This window comes from Uloborus diversus, chromosome 2 (genome assembly GCF_026930045.1).
Source record: "Uloborus diversus isolate 005 chromosome 2, Udiv.v.3.1, whole genome shotgun sequence".
NCBI classification, from domain to species: domain Eukaryota; kingdom Metazoa; phylum Arthropoda; class Arachnida; order Araneae; family Uloboridae; genus Uloborus; species Uloborus diversus.
Genome location: NC_072732.1, coordinates 196,526,223 through 196,541,574, shown reverse-complemented (window position 1 = coordinate 196,541,574; position 15,352 = coordinate 196,526,223). Strand labels below are relative to the sequence as shown.

Below are 15,352 nucleotides of genomic sequence, written 5' to 3'. Positions count from 1 at the left end.
ACACAAAATCAACTCCTTCAAAGTTTCAGTAAAGATACTAAAGTTGGTTGATATCTATGACCTAATAAACTTTAATTTTAAAAGCACCAGCTTTAATACGGTGCTCCAAAACTTGAATTTGTTTATATATATGTCTTTTTTATATATATAAAATGAGAAAAAGCTTACTGATGATCAATTGGGTGACGGAGAATTAACAACAGCAACAATAGTAATAATAATAATGAACAGAAATTTGAAGTTCAACTTTAAATTTCTTTCTATTAGAATTATATTGTCTTGAAATTAATATCTCCCTTTTTTCTTCAAGTCCTTATTCTATTATACCCTTCGCAAATAGTTGCAATTATGTGTGCTCAGTCATTTAAAACGAGGGGCATCATGACCGGATCATTGGACAGTTAGGGGAATTAGAGTTCGGATAACTGGAGCCCTACTTTGATGTAACACAAATGTAATGTATCTTCAAATTCAGAAACCTGTAATTATGTTATGGGGGAAAATCACTTCAGGGAACTCACAATTTAAAAATATCTAATTAAAAAAAAACACTTTTTGTGAAGTTATTTCTGAAATTAGACATTTTTTGGAGTTTTAAATAGTAAAAAAATGTAATAAACATCCATAGAATGACACAACCAATGATTTAAAAAATTAAAATAACGAAAATTTAAAAAGAATCGCCTTTTTTGGTTTTGGACCAAAAAATGGCCGCCAGGGGGGTTTTGGGGGGGATTTTGGAATGCCTCCCCTTCCTAAATTTTTTTTTATACAATCTCTACAAGCATGCCAAGTTTCATAATTTTATCACAATTTGCAGTTTCTTCCCCCGTAGCCCCCGACTATAAAAGCTCCCATGAATTTTATAAAGCATGAAAATGACTAGTCATATGAAAATGAGTTTGCTTCTTTTAAAGCTTATATTCAAGATATTTTCTGTGGGTAAAAGCTTTTACTCAGTGCTTCAGATTGGCTAGAGTTAATATTTAATTCACAAAGATAAGCATAAAAGTCTTGAACTATTGTGAAATGCTAAATTGTCATAAACTGTACCTATTTTACAGTTTTATTAAATGCACAGTTCAAGAAAAGAAATGACAGTCAAATTTGCTTTTTTGGAAAAGAAGCAAATCTATTGCAGTTTTCTCGTAAAAATCCTGCTATGAAAAGAATCCTGAATCACAGACATAACTTTTTTAACACGAGAAGAAGAAAATTTAATCTTGTTAAAGAAGTTCTTACATATTCAAAACTTTCTTTCGAACTATGCGCATAAAAGTAATGTATTCATCCATAATGAGATCAAAAAGGAGACTATTCGTTCACCTAGGATAGAGCTTTTCTCTATCAAAGTCAATCTTTGCTTTTCTCTGAAAAACAATGCATGTAGAAAAAGAAATTGAACATTGCCTTTTACACTGTATTGTGTAGGAATCAAATATATTTAAGCATCAAGAGGAATGGTAAAAGATTATTTACTGTTGTGGGGACTTGAAAAAATTGGTATTAGTTGAAGTTTTAATGATGTTGTTTGCTTTTTACAGTTTATCTCGTGTGAAAACTTGGAAGATGTACTTAAAAAAAAATATGTTTTTGGTGGCTTAAAGCGCAGTGCGTAATATTGAAAGAAAAAGTGTTGTATTTGTTTGTTTCTGATTCATGACTAAGATATTGAAATTGCTTGTTTTGTTAATCATAATTAAGTTGTTGTTTGTTATGTTTTAGCTTAGTGCGTAGTATTGAAGAAAAAGCTCTTCTATTTGTTTTGTGATTCATGACTAGAATACCGTAATTACTTGTTTTGCTTTTTTAAAAGTCGGAACTATTTGTTTTGTTTTAGCCTTGTGCGTAGCAATAGCGTAAAATTGAAGGAAAAGCTATCGTACTTTATTTTCTGTTGTTCATGACTAAGATGTTTTAATTGTTATGTTCATAACTATTTGGTTATGATTGTTGTATGCATTATGACTATGTTGCTTTGATTGGTTGTTTCGTTTTAGTTTAAAGAGCAATGATGAAGAAAAAACTGTTCTATTTCTTCGGTTTTGGGATTTATGACAAGTTAGATTCAACGCATTATTAACCAATGCATCTAGAGTTACTGTCTTAGAGGCTATTTTTTTGGAGCTTATTTGGATCCTGACTGGATCAAAAATATTTAAATATTGATTAGTTAAGAAAAACTGATGATAACTTTTTCTTAAATATATTAATGAAATAAGGCATATTCATTTCTTTTTGAGCAAAATATTTTTCCTTCCTTCTTTGGTACAAAAGTACCAAACTGTTACACTTATTAAGTTCTTCGAGTCAGAAAACAAGCTACTAACCAGAGATTATAAATATTAATAGTAAACTGCTTTAAAAAATTCCCATAAAGGTTGCTCAATAAAACTGCTTGAACTTGGCAGACAACAACTGCACAAGATTAGATAGGGGGACCCGGGGTAAAATGGGTAGCCGGGGTAAAATGGGTATAGTTGCATTTTTCTTGATTTTATTCTACTGGACAACATTTTTTGAAAATAAAAAAATATGATGAAAATGTTTACATATCAGGCAATATTTCGACTTGAGGAAAAAAATCCAGCAACTCATTTACCAGGCTTAGCAACAATTTTATTTTTCAGAACACAAAGCAATGCGTTTATAGTGAGTGATAAACTTCTTTCTAGAAAAATTTACAGGAAGAGTTTTGGAAGTTTTTTATTTGGATTTGATAGAAAAAGAATTTTTCTAACAGAAAACTCAAAAAATAAGTAAATTTTAATATTTACAAAAATTTTGTAGCACTTTTAGTTGCACGGGGTAAAATGGGTATAGCCAACATTTTCGAGTTAAAGACATTGAATGCATGAAGATTAAAAAACTTAATTATCTTTGCAAGACAAATGTTACATATTATTCATCTTTTAAACTAAAAGTATGCTTTTAAAAAGTTTTATAAATAATTACTCTTCATTTATTTGTTGTATTTTAATTACTACAACTTATGCCATTAGTACTTAAAGGTATTATATTTTTTGATTATTATCGATATAGTTCATGATTACTGTAGGTTAGTAATTTACTGTAAGTTTATTATGTATATAGTTCATTGCTACACATTATAAAACATAGTAAGATTGATAGCTAATATGCTGTCTTTTTAATTTTCTTTTAAAACCACCAACCCCATTCCCAGAACATAGTCTAAGTACAACCTCACATACAATCACAACAAAATTCTTATGCTTCATAGCAAAGTTGTACTGAATAACTAAATTCTCCTACTATACCTCTTGGTTCACAGCCATTTTTTAGCACTGGTAAGAATTTACAAAAAAAAAAAAAAAAAAAAGTAAGAGTCTAAACAAAGGTGAGAGATGTTGTAATTACAGAGCATGTTGCTGCAAGATTGTACACAAACAGGCAAGAGACAAACAAAAGCAGAAAAAATAAATACACATAAAATAAATAAATTTAAAAAAAAACATTAACAATAATTGATAAAATAACTAATGAAGTAAAAGTGAAAACTAGTGGTTCTCCTAGTTGTTAATTCCAGCAATTGGCGACGGGGCCGTTGTTAAATTTGTGGAATTCATAGGTTCAATCACTGAAATCTCAGCTGAAGGTGAATATACTGAGAAGTTTACTAGAAAATCATCTGCCAATTTATCCTATGTGCTCCCAAGAAAGATGACATTGATGTTGTGCAGGCATCACAAAGTTGTAAAAATACTACCTCAGTCAAACTGCAAGTCTTTGCCAATGCGCCTTTTTTTCATAAATTTGGTTCTGTAAACATTTTTTGTGGTTGTTTTGGATTAAAGTTTTTCTCCTCCAATGCAATTATACTCAATTAAAAAAAAAAATTCTCCATTAGTTAATGTAGTTCAACTTTAAACAGCATATACCCATTTTACCCCGGTGTATACCCATTTTACCCCGAAGCACGGGGTAAAATGGGTATACACAGGTGTAAAATAGGTATACCCCTTTACACTAAATTTAAAGCAAAAAGTTAACACAAACTATGCCCAAATTAGACCTAAGATACACAATGTATAGTATATTCAACAAAAACACAATTATATTTCATGATATTTATGCTATGGGTCACTGAGATTAAAAATGCTGTTTTTTATACCCATTTTACCCCGGGTGACCCTATTTAATAATTTCGGCTCGAGGAAGTCGGAACTTGAAGATAAGTAAATGGTTGTGAGATACTGATGGAAATAATACCAGAGTCCGTTTAAGGACATGCACAGAGAAATACTTTCTGTTTACGATGAAAAGTGTTCAACTCTACAACGCGAAGTCGCATACAGCTCGAAAACCCAACCGGAAATAAAGAAATGTCTGTTGCATCTTGTTCAAGGCGTTTCGAAAACTGATGCAGACGATTTCTGAGACAGCATTCTAATGCTTTTTGAGCAGCAGACATTGGAAAATTCAGAAACATTTGATAGAAATTGAACACAGTAATTGACAATGGTGTTAGAGAAAGAAACACGGTTTTCAAGTACGTGTTTTGGTTTATGTTCGTTTTATTCACTGTGTCATCCTACTTAATGACCTGCACTCGTACTAAGAAGACAGCAAAGACATTCAGATATAGACATATTTGTTACTATATGATTTAACTGAGAAATAAGAAGATAAAATGCGATATGGATGGTTCTCTAACATGTGATCTAACACTTAACATAACAAACTAATTCAAATTGGAATAAAATAATTAAAGATTTTAAATAAGTAAAGATTATTTTAAATCTTGAATGTTTCATTAGAATGGCAGCATTTTGTCTCCTACCCTCTGGTAAAAGGAATGACTTTTGCATGCTTGAGAATTAATATGAAAAATTATTGTGACAATTCAAAGCAAAAGTTCACGCCTCTCTCACACAACAATTAAAGATTAACGAATAAACTAAAATCGTCAGAAAAAAGTAAAGTCTCTTCATCTGTTTATCCGTCATTCTCCAATTTGAAGAGCAAAAGTATTTACACTTTGACTTTGAGATAATCATTTTTTTATTCTTACCTCCAACAACCCTTCTTTCTGCTGCAAGCATGAAACAGTTCTCTTCAAAACCGAAAAAAATAACAACGCTGGCATAAAACATTCTTTTACAATGCTCTAGAAATCCGAAAATATCCTTACAAGGGGAATCAATTATGATCTGTTACGTCAAAATATGTTGGAGCTTATCTACTCGAAGGAAATAGAATTTCTGAATAGAAACAAGAAGTTATAAGGGTTAAAGCATCACAAGCAGTACTATCCGTTAAACGTATAGGGTTCGTAATGCAATTTATCATAGTACATGAGTGTCTGTGACTTCATTTACTTTTACATTGTGCTCTTTGCATTTTTACGTTAGGAAATTTAAGTAACGATTTTCAAATGAAATCAGAATATCACAGTGAAGGGTGTACCCCACGAATAAATTCTTCTCCATAACATTTCTTGTAGAAATAACGCAATGGTTTGAGTGGTCTTTGATATTTCTAGAAGAAATGGGGATTTTTAAACATTGGTTCTCTTTATTTTTTCCCCATTTTAATCTCATTATACAGATACACCCAAAAACCTTTGCGATAATCATATTCTTAAATAATGTAAAATGAGAGTTTCCAAAAATAGTTATTTTTTCCCTCTCCCTATGGATTTTTTTATTACATTTTTTGCGTTGCATTTAATGTGTGCATTTGTCGGGTAAATATGTTTTATAATTGTGGTTGTAATAATCATAATCAAAAACACTTTTTTAATAATATATAATTTTTAAAAAATAACACTAACAAAGGAGCAAATTTCAAATAATTGCATAAAAATGCTTCGAAGTTAAAGAGGAACGCATATTTCATTGCAGAAGACATCAACTTATGGACATAGGACTCCTTTGGGGGGTGTACAATCACACGTTTTCTTACGTTGTCTACATTGATTAAAGGTTTCCTTGTAACCCTGAAACAAGTGTGCACTGCAATTTTCATGCCTTGTGCTTCATTGCCCTTATTTTTAAATATATATAATTACTAGTGCACTTAATTTCTCAAAGAAAAGTACAATTTTTCTAGCTTTGCAATATTAAATAACGTAATAGTAATAACGTAAGCTTAAAAAATGTGAACTAATTTAGACAAGAGAAGAGCTAAATAAAAAAGAGGATAAGAAATGTGAATTGATAAAGGTTTTGAAAATACAAGAGCTTAGCAAAAAGACATGTTTTGTAACGTTTAATCTTAAATAAAAAAAATAGAATCGACTTAAAAACTGCAGCTGGAAATTACTCTAAAAAGTAAAACATAATTTTATTCTTTGAACATCATCGATACTACTTTCAAATATACATTTTTAAGTCGGCGCAAGAACGAAAGAGAAAATGATGTATAACCATTTTTTGTTATGCATTTTTCATAAAAAACCATTCAAAATGTAGAACGAAACATTTATACCGCTATACAAAGTTTTTTTATAGATATAATGTATGCGAATTCTACTGAAGAACCTGGGTCCATTACAATTTACATTTGCAATTACATTTTGGTTAAGTATTATTTTATCTATTGTGTTTGCGCCGACTTCAAAAGATGTACTTTCAAACATATATGTTTGAAAGTACTATCGATAATGTTCAAAGAAAAAAATATTTTTTATCTTTTAGAGCAATTTCCAGCTGCAGTTTTGAAGTCGGTTCCATTTTTTATTTTATTAAACATTATTTCATTTTACTCTTTTTAGTGTAAATGTGTTTCGGAAATAGTATTGATGTTACCATCACGAAACGTCATATAAATATCCTATACTTAAAAAGACGTATCAATGCATCTAAAAGGATACCCCAACTAATTTATATTTCACATAAATACAAGTTAATCGTGATGAAAATCTCATGTCTTCTTACTTTGGCCTTGTTATCTACCATTGGCATGAGATAACAATACCGCAACAGGAGCTTAACTGAGTCCATTAAAATGTTTTCAAGCTATTTCATACATTTTTCACGAAATGTGGTGGAACAAGACTAACGCAGAACTGAATTATAACTTTATCCAGCATTTACTAGTGTAAACTCCGTCAAAAGTAGCGTGCTACTCTTTCTGGACACTATAACATGGCCCCACTAGATGGCGCCTATGCTTAAATGTCATCGCCATCTAGGGGGGCCGTGAGTAGGAAAATTACATGGAATTTACTGTTTTTGCCCATAACTTATTTTTCGAAGAACAAATATGGTAAATCAAAGGTATGGGACCTAAGTTCGACTATCCCCAAACTATTAAAAAAAGAATCATTAAAATCGGTCCACTATGTGAGACGCTATAACTGGACAAAAGAAAAAAAAAACATAAGGTATGAACTGATAGCCGACTCTTTTTTGAAGTTGGTTGAAAAAGTACTCTCTTTTTCTCCCGTTCATCTGGAGTAGCATACTAAAATTTACAAAAACTAACCTTACTGTTTTCATTATTAGGATCATCCCTATGTAAGCATTGTTTCTAAATCGGACAAAAAAATTTACGTTACCTTCTATTGCACCTTATTATATAAGGTTCATTCAAATGAAACCAGGTCAATGCTTCTAACTTTACATTAGACGTTAGATAATGCCACGTAACTGCATGTATGGAGACACCATACATAAGTGGAGAGATTGACGCATGTGCAACGTTTCATGTTACACAGTGACAGTGTGGTTTAACGCCGAAGAGAAGGTGAGCACAAAGTTATCGTCCACTACAGTACAGGTCCTTTTTTGACCACAAGAGCAAACTCCCTGGACCCACTGCTTGTCGAGTTCCTTAAACGGGGAACCACCATAAATACCCAGCATTATCAAGCCACTTTACAGAGCCTTAGACGAGCCATTAAAGTCAAAACGGCCAGGCATGTTGTCCAAAGGCGTCCACACACGGCCAATGCGGTGAAGACAACATCGCAGTAGTTTCAGTAGGGAGTGCTGGAGCTGGAACATCCATCGTGCACTCTTTCACCGTGCAGACCTTTCACTTTATTGACTTTCATGTTCTTGGACCTCTAAAACAAGCTATTCGCAGATGATACACTGGATATCGCGGATATCACAATGGACGATGAAAATGATGGATGATAAGTTCAGTTCTGGATCCTATAGCAACCTACTAACTTCTTCAAAGACGGAATTGAACGCCTAGTGTTGCAATGGGATAAATGTTTTGGCGATTTATTTTGAGTTAATAAAATCGTAACCGTTTTTTTAGGCTAATGACCACATTTCATTTGAATACCCCTTTAAACCTTCAAATACACGGTTTTCTCTTGCCAGCTTTTAAATATAAATTGAATAGCCCTGATGAAAAATTTGGGAACATTTGAACAAAAATATCTACTTAAAAATCCAGAACTTACAGCAACAATTTGTTACTTAGCTTGTTCTTTCGTTGAAACTCCTTCATAATATCTTCAAAAAAACTTCTAAAGAAGGAGCTAATCATTCGTCATTTTATGACTTAAAAAAATAAACTTCAGCCAATTATGCATACGAATATTTATTTGAGTTATGAACATTCTTAAACTTTTTCAGAAAATAAAATCAATGAATAATCTTTAACAATTGTTTTGAAGCACACTAGCTCCAAAAACTATTTCAGATGCAAAACTTTTACGCTTTGTTCATTTATCATATCAATGATTCTTACTGCACTATTCCCAGTAACTAGTTGTGAACAGAGTTGATTTATTGTCTTAAAAATATCCGCGTGGATACATAATAAATACAAAATTTCTTCACCATTCTTTACGATAGTTCATCATTTATGAACATCATATAAAAGTGCGTAATAATTTTTGGAGTCCCTGAACTTTGCATTCTTCCATCGTTCCAAGGAAGTAGAACAGAAAGAAATTCTTTTCGAAGAGTAGTTTCTTTTTTTGACCTGATATTTTCCAGCAAGAATAAGAATGGAAACAAATTTTTTGTTCTTCTCTTTTGTATTATATCGAAATCAAATTTATTTCAGCTGCTGCTTTTTGCCGACTAGTGAAAAGCATTCTTTTTTATAATGTTGTTGGAAAAAGTTTGAAGTAGAACTCGAAAATCAATAGGATAGCAAGGTAGCATAAAAGGCACTTTTATGCGGGGGAAAAAAAACTATAGCTTTTGTAAAATATTTAAAAGATTTTAGATAGTTACTTTTGGGATCATATTTGCAATATATATTTGGTATCTATGCAAGGGCGTGCACGGGGGGAGGAGGAGAAGGGACACCTGTTAGGCCGTACCCTAGCCTAAAGAGGGCCCGGGATTTTTAAAATGTGGGGTGAAATATAGGGAAGGGTGGCTCAAAGCGGGTAGGCATTCGTATGCCCCCTCCCCCATGGTTTGTAAGCGGAGGTTCATACGTATGTCATGTTTACATGAACACCCCCGAGTTTTAATCAGTCCCAACAAAGCAGCAGAGAAGCGGCATGGCGCAATCAGACTCAAAATAAAAAAATTGTACATTCTTAAAAAAATGAAGTTTTCGTAACTTCTGATTAGTCGAAGGCCAGTTTATTTTTATGATTTTCAATAATATGTTTATGACACTATCCACCTACAAATTTTTGTTTCTTTTTTAAATTTAAAGTTATAATTATTGAAATACACAAAACGTGCCTTCAGGACAAAGCGGGTATAGGATTTAATCATATATTGATTTATAATTTCTTGAGTCGTGTGCTGACTAGGATTTTCTATTTCAATAGGATAAGTATAACTTTAAAAAGTTATTTTTTAGGATGGCATTAATTATTATATTAATTTAATCAGTTATTTCTGTATGTTCTATAAACAAATGTGTTGACTTTAAACTGGATAAGCAAAACTGTTTTATATTTTTTTATATAATGAGAGGCAGCTAGTCAACTATTTTAATCTTTTATAACTTCATAATTGATCGGCAAATGTACCAAACCTTAATTAGTTAATCTTACCCGCTTTGGGTTCCCTTTTAGGGCAAAGCGGGTTTTTCGAATGTTTGTAATACTTGTTAATAAATAAATATTGGGTTTGAAATAATACAGAAATCTTTTTATTTTAAAGTTCAAGAACCCTGCTAGGAAATAAAAGCGAAATTGTTGCGATAAAAATCCAAAAACTACAATTTTTGAGCGTTCTTTGAAAACATACCCGCTTTGGGCCACCCTCCCCTGTGTAGAAACGTAGCGTAAAATAAAATATTTGCAAGCTTTTAATATTAATCTAAGCTTTTTATGTAATAAAACTTCGTAAACTAAAGATTACGTTTTCGTCTTTATTATTTTCGAATTACATCAGTTGTTACAGCTGCAGTGATCTTGCGGTCAAAATATTTAGCTTTGGTTGCCAACATTATTTGGTAAAGGACAGTTCTTAAAAACAACCATAGGGGTTAAACAATATGAAGGGCCCGTAACAGTCATTTGCGACGGGCACCAAAATTTCTGTGCATGCCACTGTATCTATATATATATATATATATATATATTTGTATGTGCACTCAAAATAACTTAAGCTGCATAAAACGAAGACTCAATGCAACTAATACATTCCATGTGCATACTCCTGCTTCTTTAACAGACCATGTTTACGTTTTCTTGGCCGACGCTCAAAGTGCACTAAATGTATCTTTGCAAAAGCCTCTCTACATATATTTATCAGTTCACAAAAAATATTTTCACCTATCCAGAAGGTTTTTAACGCAGGGTTCGTACGGGTCATGGAAATCCTGGAAAGTCATGGAAAAAAAATAAGCTAATTTCAGACCTGGAAAAGTCATGGAAAATTGAAATTTTCATTGAAAGTCATGGAAATTAATTTCAAGTCATGGAAAAATGTCCTGAACAAAGAGAAAGTAACAGTAACTGAGGGAGCATTAGAAATCTTGAGTGATTTAACAATATAGCTCATAAAAGCTATTGAAAGTGGAAAATTGAACGATCCCAAAATCAAATCTGAATTTTGAAATCTCATTGCATCCACTTCTGTAGCAGCCGCTTGCCTTTTTATGCAATGTGATTTTACTGCTTGGAGATCACTTATTTTGAATTTGCTGTTATTTTCAGCATTTCTTATGTTTCATATTCTGTAGTAGCAAAATTTAAGTTTTTAGTTTTGCCCCGCCCACTCAAAAAAAAATGCAATTCAATTGCATCCGAGTTCGATTCCATCACTCATAGGAACTTTATTATTAAATTTATCAGAGTTTATCTTAATTTGTTGAAGGTTTGAGAAAATAAAGATATTTAGTCAGGCGATAGAATACAGAAAAAGAGGAATTATAATTCTCTAAAACAGTAGTGCCCAACATACGGGCTGCAAAACTAATCCATGCCACCCACTGCTATGTTCAATGTCAGGAATCAAACATGTTCTGGAATTTCTGAACCTAATAATTTATATGCATTTGAAAATGTGCAAAGAAGTAAACAAAACAAGCATACTTTCGAAACAAAAGATTGATTCATAGCTGAATGGTTTTTTCAAAAAATATGTGGTTTAGAAACATAAAAAAACAAAACTATGTGGTTCAGGCCCGTGTCCAGGATTTCATAAAGGGAGGGGTTGAAACTTTTTACCTTTGTAACTTACGTTGTCAAAGGAAAACTAACTACGCGTGTTGAATAGTTCATTTTAGTTCGATAACTAGGCCTTTTTTTTTATACGTTTTGTGTGTTTTTTTAATGAAATCATATTTGTACAGTTGAACATTTTGTAAAAGCACACATTTCTTTTATGCCAACTAATGCTAGTTTCTTTCTTTCTTTCTTTTTTCTTTTGTTTTTCCATCAAATAACATTGAACAGGAATTTAATGAAAATAAAAATTTTATTTAAAAGAAATTACTGTTTCGCATAGAAACACTTTTCTAATGTGTGAAACGACTAATTCATCCAACACTAAAGGCGTACCATAAAAAAAACCTAACAGTAAGCAAAGTAATCATTTTCCCTGCCCCTAAGTTTTTTCTTTTTTTTTTGGGGGGGGGGGGCTACGTCATTGTCTAATATTCTTTTAAATAATTTTCCCCTGCATTCTTACAGCATTGCCGGACTCTTCAGCCATTCCCCGTCGTTAATTTTTTTCAAGTACTTAGAAGCGAAGGGGCTTGGGAATCCTACAATTGAGGAAAATTCTAATTGTTAAACATGGGGAAATATTAAAGAGGGTGAATACTGTATCAGAGTTTAACTCTAAAATTAATTAAAACTTAAAATACATTTTGGAAAATCGTTTAATGATTCATTGATTTTTTTTCTTTCAATGGGAGGGGTTTAACCCCTAAAACCCTCCTCTTGGACACGGCTCTGATGTGGCTTTACTTTAAAGAACCAAAATACTGTCATGTGGATGATTAAATGCACTGTTGACACTAAAAGGCAACTTTAGAAGCAAATTTATTGAAACTTAGTGATGACTCATTCAACCTTTGCCCCATTCAATATCATTCTGCCTGTTTATAAAAAAAAAATATCAGAAATTTAAGCATCACCATATTTGTTCCACTGCATTTTAACTTTACTTAAATTTATGATGAAGACAAATAAGAAAAGTTTAGTTTTTTAAGTGTACACTTACATTTTTTTCATTATGAGTAAGTGCTTCAGTGAGACTGTGGCATTCCTGTAAACGTTTTGATAATGCTCATTTCCAAAAATTAGCAAGTTTGAGATTAAATAGTGCTATTCTCTTTGTGTAATGAGGTCATGAAAATTTTCATTGAAGTCATGAAAAAGTCTTGGAAAAGTCATGGAATTTTTTCATTCAAATCGAGTATGAACCCTGTAACGGTTTTGAATCTCCGTTTTTATTGCTGTTAAACACACCTCTCTTAGTACTGATTTTTAAAAAAATTTTAAATATTTTTAATGTTTCTTTAAAATTATCCTAACCAGAGCATTAAAAAAATGCGAAATGAATGATTAGCTAAATGCACTGATTACTGGAGTTAGTGCAGGAACAACTATAGATAAAATTTTGACAAAATGATTGTATGCATCATCAATGATTTCTCTTTATAAGAAAGGTAATATTTTACATTATTCCTCAGCAACATTGGAGAAACGAAACAATTAAAGTAAATGCTAGTTTCTCACATCCAGCTGCATTGAAGTCCCTCCATAGCCGCATATTATGTTATTCACTATTTTTGTAAGTATATTTATATCAACCAGTACTTCCAGCATGACTACGTGACGAAGGATTTTTTTACGACAAACTTTGGGTCCATACATTTCAGATTATGCATTAAAAGGACAAGCAGCATTATCATTAAAAGATAGAGCGGTAATGTTGCATTGTGATACAATCTGAACCATCATTTCGACGATCAACAGGGAGGGGGTTGGCAATCGATCACCTTAGATTTTAGGAACATAATAAAATTACGATTTTCATAAGCATTTTGTTGTTTTCTCCTATAAAACGCATGGAATACACCACTGTTTCCTATACCAGTGGAACTTTTTTAGTGCTGGACTTGAAAATAATTCGAAATATTATGTTAAAATCTTGTGACTTTTTAAAGGAAAGTATAAGAATCGGTAATTTATTGAATGAATATTTTCATATCAATATTAAAACATATTATTTTAAAGTACAGTAGGAAATACAAACACCGTATGCTGCCAAGGGTGGCTTTATCCTACATCTTAGACCAAGCAACCCAGTCTTCCAAAATGCATGAAAGGAGTCATGACCTTGAGTCAATGCTAAGTGTGTAAGTAGCTCTTCGGATAAGTTCAGGAAACCCTTTGACAAATGCTTAGCATAAAGTATAGTCTTACATGTTACGCATATTAGCTAAATAGAACAACTGATTTTCAATGCTGCAAGCCCTACATCTTGATAAATAGCTAAAGAAAATTCGTTGCAGATATAAAACTATGAAAGTGAAAGGTAACGTAACATGAACAAAACACACTGGTAAATAACAATAATTTTGAGATCAATAAACAAATCAATAAATAAAAGTTAATTTGAATTGTGGCATCTTGAATTTAAATTGTGTTTCCCTAATCACAAGTTGCGATAGAATCCTACTTGTTGAGTTTCTTATTTCTACAAACAGCTCTTGTCCCACGGAATCTGCAGTGGACCTGGCCCTCTGGACATCACCCATTCTCTTTAGACAAAAACATCATCCACCTCACGAGAAACGTCCACGAACATGTTCCTCCTCCTGGGCAGTAGTGCGTGTGTTTGTGTATCCGGGTGGCATATAGACAACCTTTACTCTGACCTTGTAGGGACCTTGTAATAGTTTTGAGACTCCTGATTGATCAGCCGACAAAAATGCATCGGTCATGTTTTTTTTTTTTTTTTTCGTCATTCAGCGCATGTGAACAAATTTCGTTCCTTAGAAGTTCTGAATCTACGTTAAGATGTTTTTAAAATTCCTCTCCTATCCTGCAATCGAATAATGCTTAGAAGATCTTGGTTTCGAAATGAAAGAATAACTAGAGCATGCAAAACAAGCAATAAAAGATGGAGGACGTATTTGCGTTGTAGCCAATCAGCAGACAGCTATGTTTTTCATGATCTCTAGCAAAGTAAAGGTTGTTTAGTTGCATCTGGGTGTGTGCTTAGACGCGTGAGTGTGTAGGACATGGACGCCACCGATCATGAGGAAGTCCGTGAGGGAGTCCGCCGGCCGTTTCCGGTGGAATGTAGTGTTCAACCAGGTTCAAAAATCAAAGGGTCATCAACTGCGGTCAAGTAAGAGCAAAATGCTATTCCTGATTGCTTGAACAAAAATTAAAAACGAAAATTTGTAGATAGAACAGAACCTCGTTTTTTCTGATCACCCCCGTTAATCCTGATCAGCTTTGTTGAATTTTTAAAACATTTTTTTAATTGTATAAATGCTCAAAAATATTATGAATACTTCAAGTTCTGGAAATAATATGTTCCAAGAAGCGTTTTTGAGTTTCTGCTATCTTTATGCATTAGTAAATGTATTTTTATTTATTTTTTCCTCAAAGGGGTCAAATTGACAGCTGCCTAGACTGCTTGGCATAACCCTTTAGTTTGGGTATTTAAAACAATGCCATTTTCTACAAAACTTTATATTATTACACAGCACGATGATTTAGGAAAATTCAAAAAATTATTAAGCTTTTTATGAAAATACAAGGAGCAATTAGCAAAAAAAAATTGCTTGCGGTCAAAATGACCTTTTTCCATAATTCTAATGTTAAAACCTTCCCGTTTTAACGGTTGTGTGCGTGTATGTGTGTGTTTGCTAAATGATTTGTTTTTGTGTTTACGACATTTTACAATTCCAAGTTCCCAGGAAAAAAATCTCGTCAGTCGGCAAAAGTTTTCTGACTACTAAATCAGAGATAACTTGTGCGCGT

General features: G+C 32.4%; 1 protein-coding gene across 1 annotated transcript in view; it reads right to left on the bottom strand.

Moving 5' to 3' along the window:
- LOC129217605 (inactive pancreatic lipase-related protein 1-like) overlaps positions 1 to 14,170 on the bottom strand; it is a 108,102-nt gene extending 93,932 nt beyond the window's left edge. Inside the window, exon 1 of the mRNA XM_054851930.1 lies at positions 14,037 to 14,170. Coding sequence (XP_054707905.1) covers positions 14,037 to 14,115 — 79 coding nt within the window. The 5' untranslated portion in view covers positions 14,116 to 14,170. The remainder of the gene's footprint in view (positions 1 to 14,036) is intronic.
- Between the last annotated feature and the right edge of the window lie 1,182 nt (positions 14,171 to 15,352).